Source organism: Mytilus californianus, unplaced genomic scaffold, assembly GCF_021869535.1.
Source record: "Mytilus californianus isolate M0D057914Y unplaced genomic scaffold, xbMytCali1.0.p SCAF_25, whole genome shotgun sequence".
NCBI lineage: Eukaryota > Metazoa > Mollusca > Bivalvia > Mytilida > Mytilidae > Mytilus > Mytilus californianus.
This window is the reverse complement of record NW_026262674.1, coordinates 3804601-3814353: the sequence shown is the minus strand read 5'-3', so window position 1 is coordinate 3814353 and position 9753 is coordinate 3804601. Positions and strand designations below refer to the sequence as shown.

The window sequence follows — 9753 nt, the reverse complement described above, 5'->3', positions numbered from 1 at the left end:
GGATAAAAACCGCAATTTTTATACGTGTGCATGCAAATCAAATTTCTTGGTAGAGGGGTCTGAATACAGCACAAACAACATTTTCCAAAAGACAAAAAATGTGAAAAGTATATTTTAACAAAACGCATTTGACTAGCAGGTCGAACAACTGATGTTCTTAAACCCTGCTGACTACCACTGGCGATTGCCAAATAAACGGATCACAAGATATAACAAAATGGATCTTATTATTAATTTATTACCAAACAGAAAACAATAAACTTGCGGAAAAGATGGTATACCGCAAATATGAGGTGCAAAAATTTGTACACCATATACATTATACATAACACCAACAACGAAAACATATTTTATTGTAAACATCATTGGATTATTAACAAATTGAAACAAATATCATGCATCATTTACTCAAATTGTAAGTAAAATTAAAAGCAAAATGTCAGAAATAATATTTGAATATAAACAGTCACTTGAATTTACATTGTCTAATTTCCAATTCCAAAGTACAATAAACGGCCCAGCCTCCAAATTGTAAGTCAACTTGCTTGTTTCATTAAGTATTCAACAAAACTTTCAACTGTTAACATCTGCGATTTATTCATTATTCTACTGAACCGTTTGAATTATTATTAATTTACTGCAGGAAAGAAACGGGTTATGGAGGGTTGTCTTATTGGCACTCATACCACATCTTCTTATATCTATTAGATAAACAATAACTTAAGGTTGACTGAAAAAATGTTTATATCAATTGACTTCATGATTTTTTTACGTTGCAAATCCCCGTTAATCTTTGACGTAATTTCTTTATCCTGTTTAGACTCTTTTGGTTGTATTTTTAGTTTTCTTGAAGCCAATGTTTAATGTTTGCTTCAAATTGCATATTTAGGCTTTATAACAGAGGAATGATTAACAGTGCTATATGTGTAGTGCTATCGTTTGTCAACCTTAAAAATTAAACTAACGTTTATCGGAATGAGCTGTAACTATTCACGTTACTATAGTTCGAGGTTTATATTTCAAACAGGACTCAAATAAGCTAAATCGTGATGCAAGCTTTAACATCTTACAGCCGTTATGAGGTTAATTTCTAAAAGCAACAATAAAGGTTCAAATATCACACAAATTTGTCGATTTTATTGCAATGTAGGATGTTTTGCGTAACTAACACTGCAATTGATTGTTTCAAAGTGTATTTGCTAACTGTGGTCATTGTATATTTTTTACGTTTCCCGAAATCTCAAACAGAGAGAATGGCTCTCTCTCTCTCTCTCTCTCTCTCTCTCTCTCTCTCTCTCTCTCTCTCCAGGAGGCATCGGATTTAACTTCCTAATTCTTACTAGACGTGTCTGTGTATTTATGCATCCCGTACAGTGTAATGGCCGCTCCTCTAAAATGTGAGTTTAACAGTCGACTGATTGATAGTTTTACGCTGCATCAGCACAAAAAGGCTATATCGCGGCGAAAGCTATTTCAAATATTATAAGAAAGACATTTTAAAAAGCAGACAAAAAGTCTTACAATTTACCTAAACTTTAGTTTAAAGCGAAATTACTTATTTACAAATAAAACTCAACATTAAGATATTGTGATAAAAAGTTAAAAATCATTTTAAACTTATAATTACAACTTGTTTACAATCTGGAATATATTCTAATTTCTTTTAAAAATGAAACAATTGTTTGAACAGGAATAATATTAAATAAATCATACAAATTATTACATTGAAATGTTTTCTCCAAATATCGGAAAAATAAATACAATCTGTTAAAACATGTTTAATTGTATACTTGTTTAACAGAAGAATGGGATATGACCAGATGACATATTACTAAACTACGGTTAACCCTTGGGGTATCTGTCATCGACTTAATGTTTTCGTTTGTCCCATTGATATTTTATAACTTTTTAAAACTCATATATATTGGTCATCCCATGGCCGAATTCTGGAATAACAAAATGGACAAGATAGAATTATGACAACTACAATGGTTAAACCATATCTAGATGTAAGGCTGTACAATCTGTAAAAGAAATTGAAAATCTCCATAAAGAATGAAAAACAAGGGTCAGTGATCAAATATAAAATTTTCCCCACAAATCGAAATAGAGATGATATTAATCTATAATTGTACGCGTTTTTACACGAAACTTTCATATTATATACTGAAACATTATCAAGGACTATAAATTGACCTATCACATCGTTGCCATGGAGTTGTTTCTCAGGCCTAAAAATGAAAGTGTGGTGTCCTTCAATTTCGTCGGCCATTATTTTCACAGTTATCATATTCATTTCAAAATTGTAGCGAAGGTCAAGTGTGAGATGATTGCCATAAACCACACTAGGTTGGAACTTAGTGTCGTCAGTGAAAAAACAAAACCGTGATAATACAGATTGTATACCCTTATCAATCGGACAAACTTCAGCAGTAAAGTGGCCAACAACTCTGTACTTTGTCTCAATTTGTCCTATTTTTAGTTCAAACAGGTCCTCGGTAATTTCAACATATTGTTGATAGTCTATATCTAAGTCAACAATGTGATGTAAATATTTCGTATTTTCAATAAACTTTAGAACAGCATACGGCGATTTTGTCTTCTTTACACCCGCAAACATTTCTACAGGTGTGTTGGAAACGGTCTTATTGTCAGGTGATAAGTCAAGATGGCGATGAAGTGTAGAGCCATTAAAACCAAGAAAGTCCGTTTCGGAGTTTATTGTCATTGAAATAGTGATAATATCTGGTTCATACAATGCAAAAACTGGAATAACCATATTTTCTGTCTGAGGTTGATCATCATGACAGTCCACAGAGAGGTCTACATTGGTATTAAGTAAACTCCCACCAAAATTGTATGTATGACTTACAATATTTGGCGGGAAATCATTCCTTTCGCGGAAACATATACCATGTTCGTTTTCACAGACAAATGCTGTAACTGACCATATCTTTCCATCATACATGTCTTGCATATAATTTGAACTTATGGAGCTCTGCGTCAACCCTATTTCAAACAATATTTTGTTTTCATAATATTTCTTATCTCTAAATTTCTTTCTCAATTCAACTTTAACATCAAAGTTAAGACGTTTCTCCGAACAGTCGAAACTTTTGTTCACATACACTCCTTTGTATTTAAACATATTTTGTGTTGAACCACAAATAGTAACTCCTGGCATTGGATCCATTGACACTGTGTGGTGGTCAGCTGATCTACAGTTAAACCGGCTATTCGTTGAATAAAGAAATTCATATTCTGGAACTGAAAGCAATTTAGCTAATATAATACTAATTACTAATGAATTAATATACGTATAAACCATATCTAGACAAAGGTAATTAGTTATTATGGTTCTCAGAGAATTCTAGTAACATTGTGACCATACATCTAAATGTTCGTAGTTTATTCTCAAATTGCACCCACGTTGCAATTGTCATTATTATGCATTGCTGTTAAAGACAGTTTTTTTTCACTACTTAGTATTTGAAAGTCAATGCATGCTAAGATCCGGCAAAATACAAAAAGCCTTCTCATTCATGCTTTAATGATATATACTCGAATATGTTCAGAGTCATTCGAAATTATTTCAAAGCATTTATAATGTCGAAAAAAAAGAGATTTGTGATACCATTTAATGAGATTAACAAACCAACGCGGCTACATGTTCAGAAAAACGACATTACTTTTAATTATGGTGGCCGGATGCGGCCATTTCGTGTTTTCGCGTTTTCTCCTTTCACTTTAACGCAAAATCGAGAAATCGAGAAATCGAGAAATCGAGAAATAGGGAAATCCAGAAATCCAGAAATTGGGAAATCGGGAAATCGAGAAATCGAGAAATCAAGAAAACGAAAACGAGAAAACGCGAAGGCGAAAACGCGAAAACGGGAAATAGATTTCTCGATTTCTCGATTTCCCGATTTCTTGATTTCCCGATTTCTCGATTTTGATTTCTCGATTTCCCGATTTCCCGATTTCTCGATTTCTCGATTTCTCGACTTCCCGATTTCCCGATTTCTCGATTTCGAGGTGTGCAAAGTGAAAGGAGAAAACTCGAAAAGGCGAAAAGGCGAAATGGCCTCATCCGGCCACCATATTTAATTCCTTTTTTGTTTTTGATTCAACAAAGAAAGACCTATGGTTTTCCGGTTTGAATAGTTTCGCCTTTTTAATGCTGTTTATAGCTTACTATACGGTAAGGTTTTGTTCATTGTTAATGGCCGTACGATATATACACGTTCATTGGTCCCTGTTGGATATTTATTTCATTGTCGACTTTACTCAAGTTCCTTATTTTCATATAGAATAACACAGATGAAGATGTAATACTGTCAGTAGAAGTCAAATTAAAAAGAAAACTTTTTATAAAACAAGTGCATAGGAGATGAGTCTTTCCTCTCTGTGTTCCACAAGTCGTTTATGCAACAACAATTTTGAACAATCCTGAACTACATCCTTGTATTTACCAAATAAGGATTTTAGAGGAAAAACGCAAATCTGTGCTTATGCTTATTAATAAGTAAATAATGCAAAACATATCGAAACATGCACACGCGAAGTTATGTACAATATATACTACTTACATGATTGGTAAAATATTAATATGTTTACTGGCACCACCAGTATAACAGCGATGGTAAGGAAAAAAGCGTGTACAAGGGATTTATATCTACCTGCAAAAAAGTCGTCACTATATATTGTTTAAAGCTTCATTAAATGAATCACGACTTATACTCAAAATCGTTCCAGAAATTGTTCAAAAATTACAATGTAACCTTTAAATCATTCAGACATGTGACCTTTTAGCTCAACTGGCCTAAAGGGACAAGTGAGCTTTTCTCATCACCTGGCGTCCGTCGTCCGTCGTTGTCGTCGTCCGTTAACTTTTACAAAAATCTTCTCCCCTGAAACTTCATAGCCAAATTCAACCAAACTTGGCCACAATCTATATTGTGGTATCTAGTTTGAAAAATGTGTCCGACGACCACGCCTGCCAACCAACATGACCGCCATGGCTAAAAATAGAACATAGAGGTAAAATGCAGTTTTTTGGCTTATATCTCTGAAAAAGATTTAGAATAAATCTGACATGGGGTAAAAATTTTCACAGGTTTAGATCTATCCGCCTTGAAATTTTCAGACGAATCAGACATTCCGTTGTTGGGTTGCTTCCCCTGAATTAGTAATTTTAAGGAAATTTTGCAGTTTTTGGTTATTATCTTGAATATTATAATTATAGATAGAGATACACTGTAAGCAGCAATAATGTTCAGCAAAGTAAGATCTACAAATAAGTCAACATGACCAAAATTGTCAATTGACCCCTAAAGGAGCTATTACCCTTTATAGTCTATTGTTAATAATTTTAAGTAAATTTTTGTAATCTTTTACAAAAATCTTCTCCTCTGAAACTACTTAGACAAATTCAACCGAACTTGGTCACAATAATCATAAGGGTATCTAGCTCTAAAATGTGTCCGATGATCTCGCCAGCCAACCAACATGGCCGACATGGCTGAAATAGAACATAGGAGTAAAATGCAGTTTTTGGCTTATGTCTCGGAAACAGAAGCATTTAGAGCAAATCTGACATGGGTAACAATGTTCATCAGGTTTAGATCTATATGCCCTGAAATTTTCAGACGATTCAGACAACCTGCTGCTGTCCCTGAATTGGTGAATAAATAAATAAATTTAGGGAAATTCTGAAGTTTTTTGTTATTATCTTAAATACTATTATAGATAGAAATTTATTACCGACCGTGCGAGGGCTATATAGCCAGTCAAGGTCGTTAAAACCCCCATAAGTAAGTAGATAGAAATAAACTGTAAAACGCAATAATGTTCAGTGAGTAAGATCTACAAATAAGTCAACATGACCAAAATTGTCAATTCACCCCTTAAGGAATTATTGCCCTTTATAGTCGATTTTTCGTAAGTTTTTGTATTCTTTTAAAAAAATCTTGTCACTTAATCTGCTGGGCCAAATATAATTAAACTTAGCCATAATTTTCAATAGGGTATCTTGATTGAAAAAAGTATCCGATGACCCTGTCAACCAACCAACATGGCCGCCATGGCTAAAAATAGAACAAAGGGGTTTACTATAGAAGTCTAAGGGAAAAAAACAATTTCAAATGGTCACAACTTGAAAACTAATTTGAATAATGATAATGGGTCTTCAGTAACTATTGTAAGACTACAATGGGATGACCTGCTTTTAATTTAACTACTGGGCCAAATTAAAGCAAACTTGGCATCAATCATTATTAGGGTATCTAATACACTTTTTGTACTATTAATTATGATTTTAACCTTATTTTACATGATTTTGAAAACAACAGTAGATACAGGTGAGCGACAATGGCTCTTGGGAGACTCTAGTTCAGATACAGATTAATTAATGTTGGTTCTTTCGATGCCAGATGTTCAAAGATTAATGTTGTTATAAAATAGATGCATGGGAGATGAGTCTTCTCTCTGGGTGTTCAAAATTCGTATATCTTATTATAAACACTTCTGAACTACATCCTTGTATTTACCAAATAAGTATTTAAGAGAAAGAAATGCAAGTCACAAAGCTGTGTTTGAAAATATCACGCAAAACAAATAGGAAAATGAACACGTGAAGTTATGTCAGATATCGCAATACTACTACTTACATGATTTGTAAAATGAAAACATGTTTACTGGCACCACCAGTATAACAATGATGACGTACAGGCCGGCAAGTACAAGTAATTTGCATATACCTGCAAAATATTGTTAAAAAGGGAGCAAATCAAGAACTACAATACACAACATTCTAGAAAATGTTATAAAATTACAATAGATATAAGAAGCTTCTTTTAATATTGGTCAACAGTTTAAAATCATTTAAACTTTCCCATTAACTAATGTTGGTTCCTTCGATGCAAATTTTTAAAAGATTATTTTTGTTGTAAAACCTTTGATGCATATTATTGTATTAATGTACTTAGACTCCCAATATGCCTCGTAGGTTAAGCAGCTTTGTTTTTTAAATCTTTAATCGAAGAACAATTTAAACCACGTACCTACAAAACAAGTCATGTTTACGGCTGATTGCAATTTGGTTTTGGTTCAGAATCTGCTTTTAATTAAATGTTTGGGGCGGGGATAATTTATTTAAAAAAAACCCTGCTTAAATCAATAAAATTATAGTCTAGAACGTTTGTAAGAACCTTAAAGTACAAACATGATTGATTGTTTTTAATTGCGAAACGTTCATTGGCCAATATTTCATGCATGTTTAGGACAAATACACACTTGGACGTGGTACTGAAAATTTCAATAAACTGAGATAAGATTTTTTTTTAAAAGGGCGTGAAACTCTTAGCTAATAAAAACTTTCTAGTCAGACACATTATGAATTTCAACTTGCCTGACATGGATAAACGACTTGATAAATCTATAAAAAAAAATCATATTTTTTTGAAATATGGTAAGACAGTTCATTAAATATAAGAAACTGGTACATGTACGTGTGTTTGTGTGTTGTGTTGTCTGACAACTGTTCAAAGTCAAATTTGGTTTTGGCGTAACCACTCTGTAGCATCATCCCTGGATATAGGTACCCCCGAAGCGGTGGAAAAACAAATGTGAAGTCAGGTAAGTTCGACTTCTTCTTATTTTCATTAAATTCTACGTTTTAGTGACAAGTAAAGTTCTGTGATACTGATCCCGAATAATGTAGCTACTATTTAAGGCTGATTGTGATCCTTAATTGGCTGTCTCTCTCTTTAAATTGCAAGAATCGGATAGAGTGGTACCTGTTCAACGAAGCATGTGACGAGTTCAAACTTGATAAAAACATATTTCCGTTGGTTTCCTTTTATAGTTGATGTGTTTCCCTCGGTTTTAGGTCTTTAACTCGGATTTGTTTTCTCTCAATCGATTTATGATTTTTGAACAGCGGTATGCTACTGTTGCCTTTATTTATCCTTCATCTATTTATTGGAACAAAAGTATATCCCATTTAAGCCTGAACCATACTGTATTTCGAAAAAGAACTATTGTTTACTCATAGAAATTCGTGTAAAAAGAGCAGATAAACTGTACGGCGAATTGTTGTTTACAGTACGGGGATAAGAATAGGTACTTTTTGCCATCACTGTTTCTTAGCTTCGGAGGTACTCACCAGTGGTGATGTTACACAATGGTAACTAGACATGCGACAGCCCTTTCAATTTTCACAGGCTTTTTTTTTATTTTGTATTGATGTACCACTGAAACAAGTTAAAGAGAGAATTTGACTTCAGCAAACATGTTAACCCCAGACCCGCCACATTCTGTATGTGCCTATCCCAAGTCAGGAACCCGTAATTGAGTGGTTGTCTTTGATGCTGTATATAATATTAGTTTTTCGTGTATTGTTTTGCACATAAATCAGGTCGTTATTTTTATTGATTGAAGAGTTTTACATTACTTGTAGTCATGTCGAGGCCTTTATGTAAGTTTTATTGCTTATTATGCGGTATGGTTTTGCTCATTGTAGCAATAAAATTATGAAAAGAAAAGTAGGGGGTTTGCGGGCAAAATTTTTAATGGCACTACATGGATAAAATCAGAGGATTCCGAATATCTGGCAAAAATTCAAAAACAAGAGGAGCGAACATCCTTAAGGCAGTATGGTAACCTATAGTTGTTAACTTCTATGTCATTTGGTCTCTGGTTGAAAGTAGTACTGTTGGCAATCATACCACATCTTCTTAATTTTATGTTAATAACAATGCCATTTGTGAAACAAATACAACGCTGCCTCAATCAAAGATTTTTTCGAAGACCGATTATTGCCACCGTAGTTTATGAGATGAAATAGACATAAATCTTTCTCAGATTACTGAACCTAAGATGATGTTCGTGTTTAAACGAGCTGACGGTTAATGTATTTACTTTAATCAAATGACAGTTCTATTTATGAGAACTTTTCACAACGTTACACAATATGTATCTCATATAGTTTTCCTGAGAGGCCTCGATGGTCGAGTTTTATAAGTAGTCGAACTAATGAATCACTAGCCGTAAACACTGAGGTTGTGAGTTCGAAATCCGCAGGTGGCAGGTGCGCTCGACTCCAATCTTACTTGAATAGGATTGTAAGTTTTCATACCGAAGATCGGTGGTTCTCTCCGGGCACTCCGTCTCCCTCCACCAATAAAAACTGACGGCCACGAAATAGCACAATAGTACTGAAAGTGGCGTTAAACACCAATCAATCAATCAATCAATATTTGTCCAGTACCGAAACAAATATAACTGCCTTTTTTTAACAATCCTTCATCTACGTGTCACAACTTTTCTTACTTACCAATTTCTTACGTAAATCAAAGCAAATCAATACAAAACAAGGAAGTAAATGTTAACTTGTATATAAATAAGTCTGTGTAATTTGCTATTTTCCATTTTTTGTTTGTAACTGTTTATTCATGTATATTGATTTATTTAAACCTATGCAGTTTATACTAAGTATACAAGACCGTTTTGAAGACATATGCTTATCACGAGTTTTCTAATCACGTTTTTTCTTGTATATAAAATCAAAGTTCGCAATAAGATAGATATATGACCTTCTAGACATACTCATTTCTTGTATGACCAGCATAGATCAACAATATAAAGAACAGGTGTTTGTCTTTCTTTTTCATACTTCCCTACAAATCAATTTGTACAAGATGTGATCTCAGTTTTTGGTTCTTGTAATATAGAGTTATTGATTGATGCGTGTAT

General features: G+C 33.5%; 1 protein-coding gene across 1 annotated transcript; it reads right to left on the bottom strand.

Moving 5' to 3' along the window:
- Positions 1–336: 336 nt before the first annotated feature.
- Positions 337–6785, bottom strand: LOC127732571 (uncharacterized). Its single transcript, XM_052241638.1, has 3 exons — positions 6669–6785; positions 4590–4679; positions 337–3267 (listed from the first exon to the last, which is right to left on the bottom strand). Exons 1-3 carry the CDS (start codon positions 6688–6690, stop codon positions 1916–1918), a joined length of 1464 nt encoding a protein of 487 aa, XP_052097598.1. The 5' UTR covers positions 6691–6785; the 3' UTR covers positions 337–1915.
- Positions 6786–9753: the final 2968 nt, after the last annotated feature.

Excerpts from the sequence above, each read along its gene's own strand:
- LOC127732571 (XM_052241638.1), bottom strand. The coding sequence starts at position 6,690 with ATGTTTTCATTTTACAAATCAT. Across the intron at positions 4,680-6,668 it reads GTTTTCATTTTACAAATCAT|GTAGATATAAATCCCTTGTA; the intron begins GTAAGTAGTAGT and ends ACTTTTTTGCAG. Across the intron at positions 3,268-4,589 it reads ATTAATATTTTACCAATCAT|TTCCAGAATATGAATTTCTT; the intron begins GTAAGTAGTATA and ends AATTGCTTTCAG.